At 39.9% G+C, this 23712-nt stretch overlaps 1 protein-coding gene and 1 non-coding gene across 4 annotated transcripts in view; both read left to right on the forward strand.

Moving 5' to 3' along the window:
• The window catches only part of AP1G1 (adaptor related protein complex 1 subunit gamma 1), an 81385-nt gene that overhangs the window by 48618 nt on the left and 9055 nt on the right, over positions 1-23712 (forward strand). For all 3 annotated transcript variants that reach the window (XM_055100245.2, XM_003829495.6, XM_055100246.2), the window contains exons 10-21: positions 98-153; positions 2752-2865; positions 5514-5654; positions 7796-7850; positions 11357-11479; positions 11706-11795; positions 13323-13450; positions 15007-15111; positions 16079-16220; positions 16423-16549; positions 22374-22481; positions 22613-22773. In XM_055100245.2, coding sequence (XP_054956220.1) covers positions 98-153; positions 2752-2865; positions 5514-5654; positions 7796-7850; positions 11357-11479; positions 11706-11795; positions 13323-13450; positions 15007-15111; positions 16079-16220; positions 16423-16549; positions 22374-22481; positions 22613-22773 — 1350 coding nt within the window. The remainder of the gene's footprint in view (positions 1-97; positions 154-2751; positions 2866-5513; positions 5655-7795; positions 7851-11356; positions 11480-11705; positions 11796-13322; positions 13451-15006; positions 15112-16078; positions 16221-16422; positions 16550-22373; positions 22482-22612; positions 22774-23712) is intronic.
• Positions 3186-3271, forward strand: LOC112437467 (small nucleolar RNA SNORD71). Its single transcript, XR_003026071.1, has one exon. It is a non-coding gene; the product is annotated as a small nucleolar RNA SNORD71 (small nucleolar RNA).

Below are 23712 nucleotides of genomic sequence, written 5' to 3' on the forward strand. Positions count from 1 at the left end.
TGTGAAGCACCAGAGGTCATGAAGTGATCCTTTAAACTCAGGAAACAATATAAAACTTCCATTTTCCTAAATTTCGACCTATGCTGTTTCTCTTTAGGTCCTAGCCATAAATATCCTGGGTCGTTTCTTATTGAACAATGACAAGAATATTAGGTAAGTTAACTGAAATATGTCTTTTATCTTGGATATTATAAGCCCAGTATTTTAAGAGTGATTCTGCTCAAGATCATACATGTATTAAGTCACATATCTAGAACTTTTAGCTCAGAATTTTTATGTTTTTCTGGTCTTAAAACACTGTTTTGTGAAGAACTTGAGGATTTATCTCATGGCATATATTCCTATTTGTTCTGTAAATCAGGAGTCAGCAAAATTTTTCTGTAAAGAGTCAGATGGTAAATATTTTAGGCTTTGTGGGCCATGGAGTCTTTGGTAACTACTCACCTCTGCCCCTTAGCATGAAATTAGCCATAGATAATATGTAAATGATGAGTGTGTCTGTGTTCAATAAATTGATTTATTTACATCAAACTTGGGAGCTAGTATGAAAAAAATATTTTGATGTACAAAAACAGCAGAGAGCTGGGTTTTACAGGTGGGCTGTAGTTTGTTGACCCCTGCTCTAAATTAAGAAATATGTAACATTTCAGGTAGCAAATCTGGAATGTCTTTGTGAACTCTAGCTAGTTTTTTAGGTAAATGAATTGATCAGTATTATCTTTTATTTTGTTATTTTCCTGTATGTAGTACGTATTCCTGCTTACCTGTTTTTCTAATCAGGAAAAATTTTTCTTGTATTAAACATGAAAAGATGTGGAAGCTAGGCGTAGTGGCTCACCCCTGTAATGCCAACACTTTGGGAGGCAGAGATGGGTAGATCATGAGTCCAGGAGTTCGAGACCAGCCTGGGCAACATGGCAAAACTCCATCTCTACAGAAAAATACAAAAATGAGCCAGGTGGCTTGGTGATGTGCACCTGTAGTCCCAGCTACTCAGGAGGCTGAGGTGGGAGGATCACCTGAACCCAGGAGGTTAAAGCTGCAGTGAGCTGTGATCATGCCACTGCATTCCAGTCTAGGTGACACAGAGAGACCCTGTTTTTTTTTTTTTCTTTTTTTTTTTTCTTTTTTGAGATGGAGTTTCGCTCTTGTTGCCCAGGCTGGAGTGCAGTGGCACAATCTTGGCTCACTGCAACCTCCGCCTCCCGAGTTCAAGCGATTCTCTTGCCTCACCCTCCCGAGTAGCTGGGTTTACAGGCGAACGCCACCATGCCCAGCGAATTTTTTTGTATTTTTAGTAGAGACGGGGTTTCACCATGTTGGCTGGGCTGGTCTTTAACTTCTAACCTTAGGTAATCAGCCCACCTTGTCCTCCTGAAGTGCTGGGATTACAGGCGTGAGCCACCACACCTGGCCGAGACCCTGTTTCAAAAAAAAAAAAAAAAAGATGTGGAAATAATTATTGTGGCACCCTGAGTTATCTTCTCCTTCTAAAGAACACTTGGATTGCCGGGCGTGGTGGCTCACACCTGTAATCCAGCACTTTGGCAGGCTAAGGTGGGAGGAATGCTTGAGCCCAAGAGTTTGAGACCAGCCTGGGCAACATAGTGGGGGACCCCATCTCTATTAAAAAATAAATACATAAATAAAATGTTAAAACACTAACATACTAAGTTAAATACTTGGGTTTTAAACTCAAATTTTTATAGATACAGTTTTGGTACTAGATCAAATAAAAGCAGAGAAAACTCACATGTTAAAAGTAAAATTGCATTTTGGGGCAAAGGCAGCCTTAAAAGACATATTATATGCTCTTTTTGTTTCACTATTTGGAAAACTTTTAAAGAATTGAGTCAGTCACTTCTATTTATTTTATATTTTATATTTAATTTAATTTAATTAATTTATTTTTTTTTGAGACAGAGTCTCGCTCTGTCGCCTAGGCTGGAGTGCAGTGGCACGATCTCCGCTGACTGCAAGCTCCACCTCCCGTGTTCACGCCATTCTCCTGCCTCAGCCTCCTGAGTAGCTGGGACTACAGGTGCCTGCCACCACGCCCAGCTAGTTTTTTGTATTTTTAGTAGAGACGGGGTTTCACCATGGTAGCCAGGGTGGTCTTAATCTCCTGGCCTCTTGATCCGCCCACCTGGGCCTCCCAAAGTGCTGGGATTATAGGCATGAGCCACCGCGCCCAGTCCCAATTTTATTTTTTTTGAGACAGAGTCTCGCTCTGTTGCCCAGGCTGGAGTGCAGTGGCATGATCCCAGCCCACTGCAACCGCAGCCTCCCAGGTTCCAGCAATTCTCATGCCTCAGCCCCTCGAGTAGCTGGGACTACAGGCACCTAACACCCATGTGCCCAGCTACTTTTTATATTTTTATTAGAGATAGTGTTTCACCATGTTGGCCAGGCTGGTCTTGAACTCCTGACCTCAGGTATCCACCTGCCTCGGCCTCCCACAGTGCTGGAATTACAGGTGTGAGCCACCATGCCCGGCCTACTTTTAGAAGTTTAAATGGACTTGACCATGAATACAAATCTAAAATCCAAAGCACCTCCTGGTTGCCACTATTTTAGATTATGGTATCGCTTATACCTTTGAAATGTTACTTTTATGTTCACTAACTTTCTTTTAAATAAAAATGTATGCTTTCTCTTATCCATTAGATGTCTTTCTTTTTATTATTTAAACGGAGAAAAGCTATCCTGAATTTTACATTTTAACTGTTATTTTGCAACTGTTTCATCCAGATATGTGGCTCTGACATCTTTGTTGAAGACTGTACAGACAGATCATAATGCAGTACAGAGGCACAGAAGCACAATTGTGGACTGTCTTAAAGATTTGGATGTCTCAATAAAACGGTAACAAACTGAGAGCCTTTCTCAGTCTAGTGTTTTTGGTAAATTGAGTGACAGATTATTGATAGCTCTATGCCGCTGCCATGTGATACTTTGTTTTCAGAGCAAGAGTGTTGACATTTATGTATTTAGTCATTGTGTTCACAGATGGACTCTGCTCAGTGAATCCTTTTTTTAGAAAGGATTGGCAGGGAGAAGTTTAGGTTGTTAAGGAGGCCAATAAGAATACTTAAGTGCACACTGAAGTTGTCCTAGGCTCTTTGATAAATACAACAGGCACAGATAAGCTAGGCAAAAGTTTACCTAATGGAGGTACTGTGCTTTGTGTGTTGGAGGATGAAAGTACGGAGTGATCCATCGGCTAAGTGTCTTATCACAATGCTGACACTCAAATTGCTGACAGCACACGTTTTTCACAGTACTTACGCCCCAGGATCCTGAAGGCAGCATATTGCTTAGAACAGTGTATCCTGAAATGACTGTTAGGCAGCAGGTAGCACTCTCAAAAAGCATAAATCTCTTCCCTCAGTGGAGTAATTCTACTGGATGTCTTCTTAGAACTCTAGATGTTTGTAGAATATGTAGAACTTAGCTAAAGTTGGCCTCTGAACTTTGGTTGTATGTTCAAATCTAGAACAAAGTATATTTAAAGTGATCTCTGAAACCATTCAGTTAACAAACATTTATTGATGGTGAGTTCCTTTGATTTGCACAGAACAGGTACAAATAAAAGGTGCTAAGTGCTTGAGCAATCTAAAGATAAGACCTAAACTTAATAACACCAACTTTTATATAGTGCTTTGCAAAAGATTTTATAAGTACCCTCTCAGTGGGTTCTCAGAGCAAGCCAATGAGAGAGCCTAAGCAACTACTACTATCCCTAATTAACAGATTAGTTAAAATTCGGTCCCATGGGGATCAAATGACTTAACCTAAACCTTAATCCTTGTAAGGGGCAGTCCTGGGAATAGATATTAGCCTTCTGACTCTTTTTGTGTTGTTTCTCTCTAGCTCATTACTGGGCTGTGAATTTCAAAAAAAGTGAAACTTGTGTCTCTTTGAAAGGATATATAACAGTAAGAGCTTAGACTCTGGAGCCAGACTGCTTCATTTCATTTTCTGACTCTGCCTTTAATAGACTGGGTCAAATTACTTAAACTTTCAGTGCCTCAATTGCCTCATAAGTAAAATACAGATAGAAGGGCAACCACTTCATAGGGTTATGCAGGATAAATTGAATTAATATATGTAAATTACATAAGCACCCTATAAAAGTTATTATATCTAAGGATTGAATTTTTTGCTACTTACATGTTAGCTAAGATGAAAGTGTCCCCTGCTCGTTAATTTTTTTTTTTTTTTGGAGACGGAGTCTTGTGTCGCTCAGGCTGGAGTGTGGTGGCGCAACCTCGGCTCACTGCAACTTCCGTCTCCTGAGTTCAAGCGATTCTCCTGTCTCAGCCTCTCAAGTACCTGGGATTACAGGCGCCTGCCACCACACCCGGCTAATTTTTATATTTTTAGTAGAGACAGGGTTTTGCCGTATTGGCTAGGTTGGTCTCGAACTCCTGACCTCAGGTGATCTGCCTGCCTTGGCCTCCCAAAGTGCTGGGATTACAGGCGTGAGCCACTTGTGCCCAGCCTAAATTGTTACTTTTGAAAGTCAGTGTACATACAGTGTTTGATATTATTGACCAAGTATGGAAAGATGCATATAGCAACCTTACAGCTTTTACATGTTAAACATTCCTATTTTTAACTTCATTGCCAACTTTGAATAGGCAGTTATAGAAACTCTTATTTGTCCTCATAGCACATGCCACTTTTTTTTTCCTTCTCATGGCCCTCATTTTCCCTTTGAATTTTTTTTTTTTTTTTTTGAGACAGAGTCTCACTCTGTTGCCGAGGCTGGAGTGCCTCACCTCACTGCAATCTCTGTCTCCTGGGTTCAAGCAATTCTCCTACCTTAGCCTCCCTAGTACCTGGGACTACAGGCGCCCACCACCATGCCCGGCTAATTTTTGTATTTTTAGTACAGAAGTGCTTTCACCATGTTGGCCATGCTGGTCTCTAACTCCTGACCTCAGGTGATTGGCCCGCCTTGGCCTCCCAAAGTGGTGAGAAAACAGGTGTGAGCCACCATGCTCGGCCTTGAATTTGTTTTTAATTTGAATTTTCTGCATACCTTTTGACATAAACTATATTACATCATGTTTGGACAGAGTGGGGTGTAATAAAAGTAGAATATGGTGACTTAACATGTCACATTTTTAAGGAATGAGGCAGATAGGTATTATTATTGGGTAATACGTTTATTTGTTGCCCCTCTTTTTGAGACTCTCAGGTATTCTAACTTCCACCTTTGTAGAACAGCCTGTTGAACCCAAGCTGCATGTTTGGACATTAGTGGTATATCTCATAGGGACTTTTGAAGAAGAATATTGCATGAAGATTCAAAATATCAAAACTAACTTTGATTACATAAGAATACACCTCCTTGGTTATTTTGTGTGCAAAGATTGGGATCACAAGATCGTGCAAGGACGTTAGCACATCTGGCAGTACTTGGTGTTCACAGAGTGCATACCTGGGTCTTTGTTTCATTTCCACTATAAATTTCTTAACTGTTTTTAATTTTTCCCTTCTGCAAGGCGTGCAATGGAATTGAGTTTTGCCCTGGTAAATGGGAATAATATCCGAGGCATGATGAAAGAATTACTTTATTTTCTGGATTCGTGTGAACCAGAATTTAAAGCAGACTGTGCATCTGGAATCTTTCTTGCTGCAGAAAAGTAAGATTTAATTTTTACCTTTATTGGTAAAGTCTGCTTGGAACTTTTGGAAGTGTCTTTAAAACATGGGGAGGGGGCTGGGCGCGGTGGCACACGCCTGCAGTCTCAGCAGTTTGGGAGGCCAAGGCAGGTGGATCATGAAGTCAGGAGTTCGAGACCAGCCTGGCCAACATAGTGAAACCCTGTCACCACTAAAAATACAAAAATTTGTTGGGCCTGGTGGCACGCGCCTGTAGTCCCAGCTACTCGGCAGGCTGAGGCAGGAGAATCACTTGAACCTGGGAGGTGGAGGTTGCAGTGAGCCAAGGTTATGCCACTGCACTCCAGCCTAGGTGACAGAGCAAGACTCCATCTCAAAAACAAAAAAAAAATGGGGAAACTACTGTAAATATGTTTAAAACACATAACATTTATTTCAAACCCTCAATTATAAAGTAGCTTGGAGAAGGCTATTATAGCCAGCATTTAAATATGCTGAGACCAAAAAAATTTCACACTTTTATGAAATCTTCTCCTTTATTGAAATCTTCTCCTTTATCTCTTCTTTAACCTCTCATCTATGATGCTGGTTTTTTTTGTTTGGGGTTTTTTTGAGACAGGGTCTCACTTGGTCACCTAGGCTGGAGTGCAGTGGCACAGTCTCAGCTCACTGCAACCTTGACCTCCCAGGTTCAGGGGATCCTCCTGCCTCAGCCCCCCAAGTAGCTGGGACCATAGGCTTACGCCACCACACCCTGCTAATTTCTGGGTTTGTTTTTTTCTTTTTGTAGAGATGGGGTTTCGCTATGTTGTCCAGGCTGGTCTCGAACTCCTGGACTCAAGCGATTCGCCTGCCTCAGCCTCCCAAAGTGCTAGGATTACAGGCATCAGCCACCACACCTGGCCTGTGATGCTGTTTTAATAAAGGCAATAGAACAGTTACAGCACCTGAATTGCAGCTCTATGCGGAATTTTGAGGAAGTACCTTATGATTTTAGTAGTACAGCTATTCTTTCTCTTCTTTCCACTCTGAATTTAAGGAAACAAGTTTTTAGTCCAAATGTTGTTGTCTTGGTCTGAAAACAGTCCCTTTTCTTCTTTCTTCTTTATCATCTCCTGCCCTGACTGAATGATTCATTTTCTCTGAAACTGAAAACAAATCTCATTTCTCAGCTTAGCAACTCTTATTGCAATCTTATGGGAAACATCTGAGTTTGACTATGTACCCTCTTTTTTTTTTCTTTAATTTTAGAAACGGAGTCTTGCTCTGTCACCCAGGCTGGAGGGCAGTGGCCCAGTCATAGCTTACTGCAGCCTGGACTTCTGGGCTTAAGCCATCCTTCTGCCTCAGCCTCCTGAGTAGCTGGGACTGTAGCTGCAAATCATCATGTGCCACTAATTTTTTAATTTTAATTTTGTAGAGATGGGGTCTTGCTATGTTGCCCAGGTTTGTGTGGAACTCCTGGCCTCAAGCACTCCTTCCTCCTTGGCCTCCCAAAGTACTGGGATTATAGGCATGAGCCACTGAAGTCAGTTGACTGTATACCTTTTTATCACTCTTTGAAATGGCATTTGCTGCTAGATTTGAAGTTGAAATGTTTCCAGATATGTTCACTTATCCAGGGAACCTAGAAAAGACTGTAGGACAGGATTTTCTTCTCTTTTCTTTTCCTTTCTTTTCCTTTCCTTCCTTCCTTTCTTTCTTTTTGTTTCTTTTCTTTCTCTCTCTTTTTTGTTCCTTCCTTCCTTCTTTCCTTCCTTCCTTCTTTCCTTCCATCTTCTTTCCTTCTTTCTTTTCTTTCTTCTCTTTCTTCCCTTTCTTTTCTTTCTTCTGTTTCTTCTCTTTCTTTTCTCTCTTTTCTTTCTCACTGTAGCCTCAACCTCCTAGGCTCAGGCAATCCTCCTACCTCAACCTCCCAGAGTAGCTGAACTACAGGCACCCACCACCACACCCAGCTAATTTTTGTATTTTTTGGTGAGATGGAGTTTCACCGTGTTGCCCAGGCTGGTCTCGAACTCCTGAGCTCAGGTGATCTCCCACCTCGGCCTCCCAAAATGTTGGGATGACAGGTGTGAGTCACCCTGCTTGGGCAGGATTTTCTAGTCACTGAAAACAGTATATTTTACTGGTTCCAAGTGTCCCTTTCCATTGTTTTTTTCAGGTATGCACCTTCCAAACGATGGCATATAGACACAATTATGCGTGTTTTGACAACGGTAAGTCGCTTTTTTCAGACAGCATATACGAAGTGCTGGGATATACTGATGTTATCATGAAGTTTATGTTCTAGTCAGGGAGGTAAGAAATTCACAAGTAAATAGGTAACATTAATGTCAGGAATAAATGCCATGAAGAAAAACCTAAAGCAGCATGGAGGAATATAATGATGGCAGGATAAGGTGGGATATAGGGCAACTGGCCAAGTGTTTTAGATTAGAGTTAGTCAGGGAGGTCTCTCAGAGGAGATAACATTTGAGTAGAGACCTAAGAGACATGAGGTGCAAGCCATGCAGAGATCGTGAGGAATAGTGTACCATACGGAGGGAACACTAAATGCAAAGACCTGAGGTAGGAACAAGCATAGCTTGCTTGGAGAGCAACAGGAAGGCAAGTGAAGCCATAAAGTGAGAGAGGCAGAGAATGGTAGGATGGATGTCAGAGACATAAGCGGAGCCAGACTATGTAGGCCTCATGGGAGCCTGCATTTTATTTTGAATATGTTAGGAAGCCATTGCAGGGTTTTGAATGGCTAAAGTTACTCAGGATTTGAAATCCTGTTTTGGATGGGATCCTTTCTTTGGCATTCTTGCAGAAATTCAGGGTTTCTGTGTTTATTATTCAATTAGTAGGCAAGGATTAGGTATTTAAGAGTAAAAATGAAAGTGTAGTGACATGTAAAGAAAACCATTTCGATTAATTAAGTCACTAGAAGTAGCTACTGTAAAGGAAAAGCCACAAATTTAACCATATTAAAATTTAAAAATTGAATAACAAAAAGGGGAACAGTCTACGATTTAAAAGGCAAATTAACAACTGGGGAAAACATTAACATATGACAGCATATTCATATATTTAATCTATGAATAATTTATAATTAATAGGAAATACCACTCTAATGGAAAAATTGGTATTTGAACCAGCAATTCATGAAGAAAGAAATGGCTAATTAACATTTGAAAAAATTTTCTTATTAAAGAAATAAAGTAAAAGTGAGGTATCATTTTTCACATTTCGTATTTTTTAATCTAATTCCCAGTGTTAGAAAATAGAGAAACAGGCAGTACTCTTCACTTTATGGGAGTATAGGATGATGCCATCTTTTTACTATGCAGTTTGGTAGCGTGTAGGAAAAACCTTAAATTGTACCCTTTGATTCATTAATTCAATTTTTAGGACTTTAGCCTGAAAAAATAATAGGACAAGTACACAAAAATGTGTATGTAAAAGTATTCATCCTAATCTTGTTTATAGTAGGAGAAAACCGGAAACAACTAGTAGTCCCCAAATGGGGATTAAGTAAATTATGAAACATCTATAGGGAGAGAATTACATCATTGAAATTATGACTTATATGTATTTGTTGACTTATGAAATTATGACATATGTATATGTATTTGTTGCTGTGGAATTCTCTCTGGGGCATACTCGTTTTTTAGTTTACTTACAATGAATTAACTTGGTAAAAGGTTAAAAGTTAATAAATTTGATTAGCAAGGGGAAAAATTATAATCTAACAAAATGTAATTAACCTAATGATGAACAGGACATGTTTTCCTAGTTTTCATGAGGCTCAAAAGAAGGGAGAAATTAACACTCCTGAAGGAAAGTGTTTATGAGAATTCAAAAGCTTTTTTTTTGTGCCCCTGATTTTATTTTTCTAACTGACTTGTGTTCTCTTATGATCATGTGATTTGTTTTCTTTAGCCTGTTACGTGCTGGGTTACATTGATATTTGAATGCCTAACCAGCCTTACATACCTGGAATACGTGGTCAGGGTATATTATTCTTTTTATAACTTTGTTGGGTTTGATTTGCTAATATTTTGTTGAGTATTTTTATATGTATATTCATGAGAGAGATTGGCTTATAGTTTTCTCTTATAATGTTGTTTTTGACCCATGTGTTATTTAGAAGTATGTTCTTTTAATCTCCAAATATTTTGGGATTTTTTTGCACCTGTCTTTGTGTTGCAGATTTCTAGTTTAATTCTGTGTGGTCTAAGAACATACTGTCTATGATTTATGTTATTTGAAATTTGTTAAGATATTTTTTATGACCCAGAATATGGTCTTTCTTGGTTCAGTGTAAGTTTGAGAAAAATGTGTATTCTGCTGCTGTTGAATGAAGTAGTCTTATTATACAAGTCCATTAGATCACCCTGATGCTTTCGTGTATTTAATGCACTCTGCTTTAGGGAAGGATGTAAATAAACTATACTGCAAATTACCTGCTTTTTAGCTTCTCACCTTTCCTTTTGATCATTTCCCCAGAATTCTTCCTCTGTCTTTGTGTTTCTTAACAGGAGTGACCTGATAAAACCCTGATCACCTGGCTGTTTTTTTTTTTTTTCTTTTTTTTCCTTTCCAAAATACACATGGTTAGGACTGGTCTCAGTCTTACAAATTAAATCTATTGTTCTATTTAGGAATGGGAGATTGACCAAGGTTGGGTGATAAAGTTTTAAACCTTTACATTATTATTATTATTATTATTATTATTATTATTATTATTGTTGGTAGTGATGGAGTCTTGCTGTGTGGCCCAGGCTTGTGTCAAACTCCTGGCCTCAAGCAGTCATCTTGCTTCAGCCTTCCAAAATGCTGGGATTACAGGTGTGAGCCACTGTGTCCAGCCTTCCTTTTAATTTGGACAAAGAGAAATTTTTTTTTTTTTTTTTTTGAGACGGAGTCTCAGTCTGTCGCACAGGCTGGAGTGCAGTGGTGCAAACTCGGCTCACTGCAAGCTCGGCCTCCTGGGTTCACGCCATTCTGCTGTCTCAGCCTCCTGAGTAGCTGGGACTACAGGCACCTACCACACGCCCGGCTAATTTTTTGTATTTTTAGTAGAGATGGGGTTTCATCGTGTTAGCCAGGATGGTCTCGATCTCCTGACCTTGTGATCCACCCGCCTTGGCCTCCCAAAGTGCTGGGATTACAGGCGTGAGCCACCGCACCCGGCCTTTGGACAAAGAGAAAATTTTTAAAAATAAAATAAAATTTAAAAATTTAACATATTTAAATAAGACTTTGAAGTTTGAGCTGTTATGAACCTGAGAATTGGAACCAAATTTATCTTTGAGGGTGTTTTGTGGTATTCTTCTTTTAAAAACAATAGTAATGGCTGGGCGCAGTGGCACACGCCTGTAATCCCAGCACTTTGAGAGGCCAAGGCAGGTGGATCACCTGAGGTCAGGAGTTCGAGACCAGCCTGACCAACATGGTGAAACCCCATCTCTACTAAAAATAGAAAAAATTAGCCAGATGTGGTGGCATGTACCTGTAGTCCCAGCTACTTGGGAGGCTGAGGCATGAGAATCGCTTTAACCTGGGAGGTGGAGGTTGCAGTGAGCCAAGATCGCGCTATTGCACTCCAGCCTGGGTGACAGAGCGAGACTTTGTCTCAAAAAAAGAAAGGAAAAAACACACAGTAATAATAATAGCTAACACTTGTTATCATCATTTCTGTGTGTTTCTAGGGGTAATTGTCTGCATTTCCTTTTAGGCAGGAAGTTATGTTCGTGATGATGCAGTCCCCAATTTAATCCAGTTAATAACTAATAGTGTGGAGATGCATGCCTATACTGTCCAGCGCCTGTACAAAGCAATTCTTGGTGATTATTCTCAAGTAAGTACTTCATTCAACTATTTTAGGGGGTAATTTTACCCTCAATTTTTCTGGTATGTTTTTCTTCTTTTTTTTCCCCCCTCCTCTCTCCCCTTTGGTATGTCTTTATTTCTAACACTCTAGATATGCACAGTTTTGATCTTTATTATGAGATGACCTATGATTTGCATTAAATAACTTTGGAAAAATTGAAGTTCTTGAGAAACGTTGACTTTTCTTTTCACAGCAACCTTTGGTACAAGTGGCTGCATGGTGTATAGGTGAATATGGTGATCTTCTTGTATCTGGCCAGTGTGAAGAGGAAGAGCCTATTCAGGTACTCCTTGTCACTCTTGGTTAAGTGGGGGAAAATAGTGGTTTTGGTTATAGGAGAGTAGTGTTTAATGGGGAGTTGAGGTTGATTCCTTGAAAACTTTTTAGGCCAGGCGTGGTGGCTCATGCCTATAATCCCAGCGCTTTGGGAGGCTGAGATGGGAGCATCGCTTGAGCCCAGGAGTTTGAGACCAGCCTGGGCAACATGGTGAAACTCTGTCTCTACAAAAGACACAAATATTAGACAGGTATGATGGTGTCTAGTCCCAGCTACTCAGGAGTGAGACCCTGTCTCAAAAAAATTTAAAAAATACCCAACTTTTTAAAGAAGCAAACGCTAATTATATTGGAAAACCTGCCATTTTTTGAGATGGAACTTATTGAGCCATTGTGAGGTTTTTTTTTGTTTTTTGTTTTTTGTTTTTTTTTAATAGAGTCTCACTCTGTCACCCAAGCTGGAGTGCCATGGCGGGATCACAATTCACTGCAGCCTTGATCTCCTGGGTTTCAAGCGATCTTCCCACCTCAGCCTCCTGAGTAGCTGGGACTATAGGCAGGCACCACCCTGGCTAGTTTATTCTGTTTTTTTTGGTAGAGACAGGGTTTCACCGTGTTGCCCAGGCTGGTCTTGAACTTCTGGACTCAAGCAATCTGCCTGCCTTGGCCTCTCAAAGTGTTGGGATTAACAGGCGTTGCTGAGTGTGGCGGCTCATGCCTGTAATCCCAGCACTTTGGGAGGCCAAGGCGGGTGGATCATGAGGTCACCTGCAGGGTGGTTAGCCAGACCATCCTGGCTAACACAGTGAAACCCCATCTCTACTAAAAAGTAGAAAAAATTGGCCGGGCGTGGTGGCAGGCACCTGTAGTCCCAGCTACTCGGGAGGCTGAGGCAGGAAAATGGCGTGAACCCGGGAGGTGGAGCTTGCAGTGAGCCAAGATTGCGCCACTGCATTCCAGCCTGGGTGACAGAGCCAGACTCCGTCTCAAAACAAAAAAAACAAAAAAAACACAAAACAGGTGTGAGCCACTTTGCCTGGCCCCATTGTGAGATTTTAAAACCACTTTAGGCCCAAGTCTCTGTCCTAGTGGACTGAATTACTGTTTCTCTTACCCTCTGGCTGGTAAACAAGAAGAAATGAGACATGTATCCGTGTTCTTATTTGCACATTAAAGGACTGGCTTTAAAAGGGAAAATTGTGGCAACAACACTTGAACTCTGTATGTTTTTCTTTTCTTCTTCTGTTTCTGCCACTTGAAGCTCTAATATTGCCTCTCAGCCCCAGTGGTCATTTTTCACTCTTTTTACCCCCACCTGCTCTGGTTGTTAGAACCAGAGCACTTTTTTTTACCCCCACCTACTCTGGTTGATAGAACAGCTTGGACAGTTACCCTGGCAAAGCACAGGTTGAGTTAGAGGCTTTTGTAACGGTAGGATTGTCTTTCTGGCTGCATCCCCTGACTTGATATCAGATTTAGATGCTTAATCATGCTACTCGTTCTTCATCGTCTTCTTTTTCCTCCTCCTCCTCAGGTAACAGAGGATGAAGTGTTGGATATTTTAGAAAGTGTCCTAATCTCTAATATGTCCACCTCTGTGACACGAGGTTATGCCCTCACTGCCATTATGAAGCTTTCCACTCGATTCACTTGTACTGTAAAGTGAGTATTGAAGAAACAGGGTGAACAGGTTGTTTTGTAATTAAAAAACAAAAAAAAACCCAAAAAACTTGTTATCATGGAAAATTTCAAGCATAGACAAAACTAGAGAGAATGATAACACAAATTTCCATTACTTATTTCTCCACAGTCACAGTGATCAATTCGTGGTTAATCTTTATTCATCAGCACTTTGTTCCCTCTCATTCTTTTACTCCCTTGTGGATTATTTTGAAGCAGAAAAGTTTAGGGGGTTTTGTTTGTTTGTTGAGACAGGGTCTCGCTCTCTTACCCAGGATGGGGTGCAGTGGCGCCATCATATTTTACTGCAACCTTGAACTCCTGGGCTTAAGGGATCTTCCTGTCTCAGCCTCCAGAGGAGCTGGGACTATAAGTGCACACCATCGTGCCTGGCTAATTTTTACACTTTTTTGTAGAGAAAGTGTTTCGTTTGTTTGCCCAGGCTGGTCTCAAACTCCTGGGCTCAAGTGATCCTCCTGCCCTGACCTCCTAAAGTGCAGGGATTACAGATGTGACCCACTCCACCTGGCCTAAAAGTTACGTTTTTAGAATGAGATTTCTAATACCTTTTTTTTTTTTTCTTTTTAAGTTGAGAATCTACTTCCCCACATAAAGGTTTTGGTTTATTTGTATTTTATATTTCATTTTATTTTATGACAGAGTCTTGCTCTGTTGCCAGGCTGGAGTGCAGTGGCATACAATCTCGGCTCACTGCAATCTCCACCTCCAGGGTTCAAGCAATTCTCCTGCCTCAGCCTCCTGAGTAGCTGGGATTACAGGCGCGCACCACCATGCCTGGCTAATTTTTGTATTTTTTGGTGGAGATGGGGTTTCACCATTTTGGCCAGACTGGTCTCGAACTCCTGACCTTGTAATCTGGCCAAGGTTTTGGTTTATTGTATTTTGACAAGTCTTAATAGGAATAAAATCATGAATGTTTTGGCGATTAAATCTTTTAATTCTCTTTGCTTTTTTGAATAAAGTAGATTCTCAGGTCACTTTCCCACCCAAGCATATTTAAGGCAAACGTAGTTCTTGTAGTCCTTCTGCTTCACTTTTAAATGTGAAGTCTTATAAAAAATGGTATTGAATTACTTTTAAAATTCTGAACTGGAAGAATTTGGGGTCAACATTTTGAGGCTCTGACCCTTTTATAGATTAAAAATTATTTAAAAATTATCAAAGAAGAGAATGAACAGTACAAATTTCTTTTGTGGCAAAGTAATAGTTGGTACTTTTGTCTAGCAAAGTTTAGGGAGTGGCATATATATATATGTTTTTTCCACACCATCATTGCTGCGGAATGGGGATGACATATTTAACAGACAAAAATCTAGTGTTACAATGAGAATAGTATAATGCGAATGTCAGATAAATGGATGAAAGTAAAGTGTTTTGTTTTTGAAAAACTATATAAATTAAGAAAAAATGAGTATTTCAGTATTTTAACCAGAAAATTCTGGCTTATTAAACATTATCTCTGCTTATTTGTGAATTTTCTTTTGGGTATTTTATTTCGTTTGTCATTTTATCTATAGCCGAATTAAGAAAGTGGTTTCCATCTATGGAAGCAGCATTGATGTGGAACTCCAGCAGAGGGCAGTAGAATATAATGCACTTTTCAAGAAATATGACCACATGAGGTGAGCGAAAGAAACTAAGCAATGCGTGTATCTCTTAGCATCCTGACTAAATTGTCATGGTAATCCATAAAGAAGATTCATTCCTTGTGCTTTATTAATTGTTCCTCGTATCCCTATTTAGTTCTAATTGCTTGTCTGCTTCTGTTTTGTCCATCTTCTATTCTGCCTAGTCTCTAAAGAAATAAACTTTCATTCCACCTCCAACCCTTACACTTTTTTTGTTATGGAAAGTTTGCTTTATTTTCTATTCTATTTAGTTAAGAAGTGGGAGGCCGGGCGTGGTGGCTCACGCCTGTAATCCCAGCACTTTGGGAGGCCGAGGTGGGCAGATCACGAGGTCGAGAGATCGAGACCATCCTGGCCAACATGGTGAAACCCCGTCTCTACTAAAAATACAAAAAAATTAGTTGGGCATGGTGGCGCATGCCTGTATTCCCAGCTACTCGGGAGGCTGAAGCAGGAGAATCATTTGAACCTGGGAGGCGGATGTTTCAGTGAGCCAAGATCACGCCACTGCACTCCAGCCTGGCGACAGAGCAAGACTCTGTCTCAAAAAAAAAAGAAGTGGGAGTTGTATTTTTTCAAGACAAATAATCTCATTCAAATTCTTTTACTGTTAACATTCTAGTGTTTGGGTCATCTTTTTTTCTTCTATTATGCACAGTATCTTCTTGACTGTTAATACCTGTGGATTTACCTTTCTTTCATCTCAATCTCTCTACCACTGAAATATATGCTTTGGGATTTAGCTGGGCAGTCTGTTTATTCAAGATTTTTTTGTCTGCCCTTAATCCAGCCAGGAATTTAGGTCATGTATTCTTGTAATCTACCTTCTATTTTAGTGTGTGTGTTGGATGGGGAGGGGAGATAGATCTCCATGCTTGGGCTCAACATAGTTAATGGTGATTATTTTGGGTAGGGAATCTAGGTTAACTGCCTAGAATTTAACCACTTCAGATTCTTCTAGGTCTGCCCTACTTGAGAGAATGCCTGTCATGGAAAAAGTGACCACAAATGGCCCTACCGAGATTGTGCAGACAAATGGAGAGACAGAACCAGCTCCACTAGAGACCAAACCGCCACCCTCTGGGCCACAGCCCACCAGCCAGGTAGCCAGCCTTTCACTTGCTCATCTGGGGCTTCTTACGATTTTATAGTCCCTTACAGCTTGTCTCTTAGCTGAGTCCCTTTAATGTTCCTGGGTTGGTTGATGATTTCCTTCCTTATTTTTACATATTGAAAGAGCTTTGCATTAGATATATACTAGACAAATCAAATAATAATGAATTGAGGTGTTGTTACCTTGTTTAGGCCAATGATTTATTGGATTTGTTGGGAGGAAATGACATAACACCTGTTATTCCAACTGCACCTACAAGCAAACCATCTTCTGCTGGTGGAGAACTTCTTGATTTGCTGGGAGACATCAACCTTACAGGTGAGGCAGTCTGGAGCTATTTAATACCTGGGAAAAGATAGAGTCCTCAGGGAAAAACTAAACTGAACCCAGACTTTCCAGCACGTGAATCATTTGAAGATGGGAGAGGCTAAATCAGAAGCAAGAGTCAAATTTTCACAATATCCAGGTTATGTGTTGTATACTAATAATGCTCTAAAGATAATTTATACGGATTTCTTAAAGGCAAACTTCTAATTTTGGGTGAATAAATTATTCATAGTGTTTTAAGATAGAAACTACTTTCCCTGGCTGGGCGCAGTGGCTCATGCCTGTAATCCCAGCACTTTGGGAGGCAGAGGCAGGCGGATCACCTGAGGTCAGGAGTTCTAGACCAGCCTGGCCAACATGGTGAAATGCCGTCTCTACTAAAAATACAACAATTAGCCGGGTGAAGTGGTGCATGCCTATAATCCCAGCTACTCCGGAGGCTGAGGCAGGAGAATCGCTTGAACCTGAGAGACGGAGGTTGCAGTGAGCCGAGATCGCGCCACTGTGTACTGCAGCCTGGGTGACAGAGCAAGACTCTGTCTCCAAAAAAAAAAAAAAAAAACACACTTTCTCTTTCAAGCTCAAAAAATATATCCCATATCACCTTTGCTTTTAGTGTCCCAAGACATGACTTCTTCTTGGTTCCTTCCCACTAATGGTTAGTTTTCAGTAGCTGTGGCCATTTGTGGAGAGATGTTAACCTGCTACTTACCTCTTACCTTACTTCCCTTCCACACTTTCTGTAATTAAAGCAACTGAAGGGCAATCACTCATAATATTCAAACATAACTTTTCATTTGGGAATATTTTTTCTTTTGTTCATATATACCAGTCATTTGTAATTGACATGTTCAGCAATATGATAAACCCGAGTCCAATACAACTTTTATTTTTATTTTGAGATGGAGTCTTGCTCTGTTGCACAGGCTGGAGTGCAGTGGCACGATCTCGACTCACTGCAACCTTCGCCTCCCGGGTTCAAGCGATTCTTCTGCCTCAGCCTCCTGAGTAGCTGGGATCACAGGCATGCACCACCATGCCCTGGCTAATTTTCGTATTTTTAGTAGAGAGGGGGTTTCTCCATGTTGGTCAGGCTGGTCCTGAACTCCTGACCTCATGATCCCCCTGCCTCGGCCTCCCAAAGTGCTGGGATTACAGGCGTGAGCCACTTTGCCTGGCCTTTCTTTTTTTCGAGACAGAGTCTCACTCTGTCGCCCAGGCTGGAGTGCAGTAGCATCATCTCGGCTCACTGCAGCCTCTGCAACCTGGGTTCAAGCAGGTCTCCTGCCTCAGCCTCCTGAGTAGCTGGGATTACAGGCGCCTGCTACTGCGCCTGGCTAATTTTTGTAGTTTTAGTAGAGACAGGGTTTCACCATGTAGGCCAGGCTGGTCCCGACCTCGTGATCCACCCGCCTCAGCCTCCCAAAGTGCTGGGATTACAGGTGTGAGCCACCACGCCTGGCCTACAACTTCTATCCTAAATTTCAGTGTAAAGTATAGCTGAAAGGTTAAAGTGTCTTTTTTTTTTTTTTTTTTTTTTTTTTTTTTTGAGACAGAGTCTCACTCTGTCAGCCAGGCTGGAGTGCAGTGGGATTATCTCGGCTCACTTCAACCTCTGCCTCCTGGGTTCAAGTGAGCCTCCTGCCTCAGCCTCCTGAGTAGCTGGGATTATAGGCGAATGCCACCATGCCCGGCTAATTTTTTGTATTTTTAGTAGAGACGGGGTTTTGCTGTCTTCTTTAAGAGGATAATGAAGAGTTAAAGCACACATGACCTTGAGTAAAAAATAGACATAGGATAACAAGTTGGATGGTTAGCTAAGCTCATTCCCACAGGCTGATTTTTTTTTTTCCTAATACAGTGGAGTCACAGAGTATAGGATTTATGTCTGTGTCTTAACAAAATTTCAAAATGTTACTTGTCATGTACTTATGAATCATTTACAAATGGTCAATTTCAAATCCTCAAATGTCAAAGCTGTACTGGATAACTGGCAAAGAAAAAACAACCCCACAGTTAAACCATAGCATATACTTCACCTAATATGTTAGTATTTCCATGTTAATATATATAGCCTTCATAATTATAATTTTAGGTGACTAATACTTTATCAACAAATTTGCTCTGTTTACTCAGTTCCTTAGTATTGGGTAGTTTGGCTTTTTTTTTTTGTTTTTTTGAAACGGAATCTTGCTTTGTTGCCCAGACTGGAGTGCAACAGCACGATCTCGGCTCACTGCAACCTCTGCCTCCCGGGTTCAAGTGATTCTCCTGCCTCAGCCTCCCGAGTAGCTGGGATTTATAGGCACGTGCCACCATGCCCAGCTAATTTTTGTATTTTTTTAGTAGAGATGGGGTTTCACCATGTTGGCCAGGCTGGTCTTGAACTCCTGACCTCAAATGATCCTCCCGCCTTGGCCTCCCAAAGTGCTGGGATTACAGGCATGAGTCACCGCACCCAGCCAGTATGGGGTATTTTGTTTCTAGATTTTTCTTACCTAGCGGCCTCAACAAATATTACATCAATTTGTTCTTATTTTAGATTAATTTCTTAGACTAAGTGACTTAGTCTTTCTGAATCTGGTTAAAATTAAGATGATGAATACTTACTCCATAAGATATTTGTGAGGCCCATTGACCTATTCAGTGCATGATACATAGTAGGCACTTGGTAAATATTATTTACCTTTTCCTCAATTTATATGTTTAACCGCACAGTCGTAAGCATTGTATATTATCATTTTAAAAAGCCCTAATAGGTGAAAATTTGGTCCTATTATATTTTATTTTTATTATTATTTTTTAAATTTTGTAGCCCTCTGCCAGGCTTGGTCAGCAGAGAGAGGCCCTATTATTTTTTGATCACGGAGAATGTTTAATATTTATTCACATATTTGTATTATAGATGAGGTTCCTTTCTGAACATTCTTGTATCCTTAGCTCATTTATTGTGGAGTCTTTTCTTTTTGTTCCTACTGTCTTGTTTTCCTAGTGTTATATGTTAAAGCAAAATGATAAAATGTTAAAAAGTCTGGGTTTTCTTGCCTTATTCATAATGTGTTTTAAAGATGTTTTTCCACTTTTTACATTAAGTTTTAAAATTTTGAATTCTAGATTTCTTAATTTATCATTACAGTTTTACCCCATTATATAGAAATTTAAGTCAGTAGAAATTCAGAAATAGATTTAACATGTGTTTTTAAAGGGTTTGGAGCAGTAAGTTTCTGCTCTTCTCCTAAACTACCTTGCTATACTTTTACAGGACAAAGAAAAGTGAAAATTTGAGGGAGTTGGGGACCTGTATGCTGCCTGTATCTTGAGTAGCCTCTGATTTTCCATGAGAACACATTTCTAAAATTGTTTTGAAAATGGGAATTGGGGGAAATTTTCTCGATTTGATTTTTTAGACTAGGAGAACTGTATGAATATTTCTTTGTCTACTTCATTGATAATCTGCTGGACTGCACAAATGGTGTTTGCATTTATTTTAGCTTCTCGTGCTTGCTTAGCCATCTGTATTTCTATTCTCTTTGCTAATTTTTAATATGTCATTTACTTGTTTTTGTTTTTGAGATGGTGTCTTGCTCTGTCACCCAGGCTGGAGTGCAATGGTGTGATCTTGGCTCACTGCAACCTTTGCCTCCCAGATTCAAGCGATTCTCCTGCCTCAGCCTCCCGAGTGGCTGGGACTATAGGCGCGTGCCACCACACCCGGCTAATTTTTGTATTTTTAGTAGAGATGGGGTTTCGCTGTGTTGGCCAGGCTGGTCTCAAACTCCTGACCTCAGGTGATCCACCCGCCTCGACCTCCCAAAGTGCTGGGATTACAGGCATGAGCCATCGCGCCCAGCCTGTCATTTACTTTTCTAGTATTCTTTAGTATCTTTTTTCCCCCTCATTCTTGCTGTCAATTTCTTAAAAAAAGATGATATTCTAGCCTTCCTTTATTTCATTGTGATAGTTCTTTTTTAAATGGCATATTTTCAGTTAATTTCACAAGTAGTTTGAAATCTATTTAAATATTAAATACATTCTCTTAATTTTGCTGAATTTTCTTATGCTTCTTCTTCGAATCTTGATATCCCTCATGTTCTATGAATTATCTTCTATTGTATGATTGTCAAGTTGTTCTTATTTGGAAAGATTAAATAAGAATGGTAATCTATTTTTTTTTCCCATGCCACTTTATACCACCCCTCACAGGGTATGTGTGTGTGTGTGAAAATTTTATTATACAGCATTTAACATCTACAAAATTTAATGAATGTTTTGATCTACCTAGTTTGTAAAATAAAATATTGAGAGGGTTGATGTTCTTTGTGTATTTCCCTCTCATCCCATTTCTTTTTGATTCCAGACGTAACTACTGTCTATCCTAAAGTAGTGTTTAACATTGGTGTTTGCCATTCCTGTGCATTTCTTGATATAGTATGTAGTATTATTTTGCCAATTTTTACCTTTTTAGACAAGGTATCCAACTGAATGTATTCTTTTTTGCACCTTTTTTTGCTAAACATTGTAATTGTGAGAATGAGTTATGAATAATCCATGTTGTGTATTTCTAGTGAATTCACTTTTTACTGTTGTACATGTGTAGTATTTTAGTATATCAATATATCAGTTTACTTATTCATTATCAAGATGACAGACATTTTGGTTGTTTCCAGTATTTCACCATTAGGAGTGTTCCTGCTATGAATGCTTTTGGATGTATCTCCCAGTGAACACATGCAAGGATTAATTAAAAGCATTCCTAAGAAGGGGTAATCGGTTCTCAACTGGGGAAGATTTTGCCCTCCAGGGGTTGGCAGTGTCTGAAGATATTTTTGGTTGTTACAACTGGGAGGATGCTACCGTCTAATGCATAAAAGCCCAGGGGTGCTACTTAATATCCTACAATAAACAAGGCAGCCCCCTACAACAAAGAATTAGAAAGCCTAAAAGCTATTACTGTCAAGGTTGAGAAACCTCAGTTTAAGGATATACTGATGTTCAACTCCACTGTTGCCAAATTACTCTCTAGATTGGTTGTGCCAGTTTACCTTCCTATAGCAGAGCTTAAAATTTCCCATCGTTCCATCTTCTTGCCAACATCTGGAATTATCAGACATTGACATTTTCACCATTCTGATAGACATGAGGTAGTATCTCACTATAATTTTAAATTCCACTTCCATCATTACTGGTAAAATTGAGCATCTGTTTGTAAGATTCCCTTTTCATTCAGGTTTCCTCTTTTGTGACTTGCGTGTTTTTATATCTTGACACTTTTAAATTGGGTTATCTGTTTCTTATTGGTTTTATAGAAGACAGTTATCGTTTGGATACTTATCCATTCATTACTGTATAGCAAACATTTTCTCCTGTCTGTGGGCTCTCTCTCTTTACTTTTTTTTTTTTTTTTTTTTGCGACAGAGTCTCGCTGTGTCCCCCAGGCTGGAGTACAGTGGTGCAAGCTCACTGTAGCCTCAACTTTCCAGGCTCCAGTGATCCTCCCACTGCAGTCTCCCAAGTAGCTGGGACTACAGGCGCACACCACCATGCCTGGCTAATTTTTGTATTTTTTTTTTGTAGAGACAGGGTCTCGCCATGTTGCTCAGACTGTACTTTTTCTTACAGTATTTTTTAATAAACAGAAGTTGCTCGTTTTAAAGTACTTGAGTTTTTAGTTCTTTCTCTTTGTGGTCTATGCTTTTTGCATCTTGTTTAAGGAATCTCTTCCTTAACCTGAGACCGAAATAATTTTCCCTATAATTTCTTGGTAAGCTTTGTCATGCTGCCTAAGGTTAACTTTCCATTAAAATATTTCCTTTAGGTGCTCCAGCTGCTGCTCCTGCCCCTGCCTCAGTCCCACAGATATCCCAGCCCCCCTTCTTGTTGGATGGGCTTTCATCACAGCCTCTCTTCAATGATATTGCTGCAGGTACGATGACTGTTGTTACCATCATTACATGGAGCACTGAGTAATGAGAGGTGGTTATTAAGAAAAAGAAGTAATAATTCTGCAAGCATTAGGCTGACTACAATAAGACTTATCTTCCTGTACTTTCTCAGGCATCCCCTCCATCACAGCATACAGTAAGAATGGCTTGAAGATAGAATTCACCTTTGAACGGTCAAATACCAACCCCAGTGTAACAGTGATAACGATACAGGCCTCCAACAGCACAGAGCTAGATATGACGGACTTTGTTTTCCAAGCTGCAGTACCAAAGGTACTACAATGTCTTCTTTAGATGTTTCCTTTGATTAAAGATTGGCTGTTTTTTTTTTTTTCATGTGTTTGGTAAAGGATATGTTTTAATGTTTACAGATTAAATTTGTAGACTTAATTCAAACTAACAATAATGTAGCTTATGGTTCATGGAAGCATATCATTTTTAGTGAATAATTTTTACTAGGTTACAAGTATTCTGATGGTTAGCATTGTAGGATAAAGAAAAACAATTCTAATAGTAGTGAGAGCAGAATTCTACGAGGTGATCAGTTAATGCTCAGGGCATTGAGGATAGGTTAGGCTTTAGTAATACAGTGTTAAAGACCTAAAAACATAAAATATGGCATAGGATTAAAGTTAAGTAAGATGAGAGACTTTGTCTATCTGGTATTATCTTCTAGTTAACCAGATCAGAATTGAAATTTTTTCTCTCTTGATACATAAGTGAGAGAAACATTCCTCCTTCATTAACATCCAATTTATTATAGATACAGTAACTTTTTGTGAATCAAGGTTTGGTTTACACCAAATTTTAGTTTAAGGATATTTATGTTCATTTTTGAATAGTGAAAAATCTTGAGGCCGGGTGCAGTGGCTCACGGCTGTAATCCCAGTACTTTGGGAGGCTGAGGCAGGCAGATCACTTGAGATCAGGAGTTTGAGAACCTGGCCAACATGGTGAAACTCCCGTCTCTACTAAAAGTACAAAAAAAAAAAAAAAAATTAGCCGGGCGTGATGGCAGGTTCTTCTAATCCCAGCTACTCGGGAGGCTGATGAGGCAGGAGAATTGCTTGAACCCAGGAGGCTGAGGATGCAGTGAGCTCAGATTATGCCACTGCACTCCAGCCTGGGTGACAGAGCGAGACTCCATCTCAAAACAAACAAACAAAGAGTTCTAAATAAAGAAAAGTTGAGAATGAGGAGTGGGTAGTTTTT

Source organism: Pan paniscus, chromosome 18 (genome assembly GCF_029289425.2).
Source record: "Pan paniscus chromosome 18, NHGRI_mPanPan1-v2.0_pri, whole genome shotgun sequence".
Taxonomy (NCBI): Eukaryota; Metazoa; Chordata; class Mammalia; order Primates; family Hominidae; genus Pan; species Pan paniscus.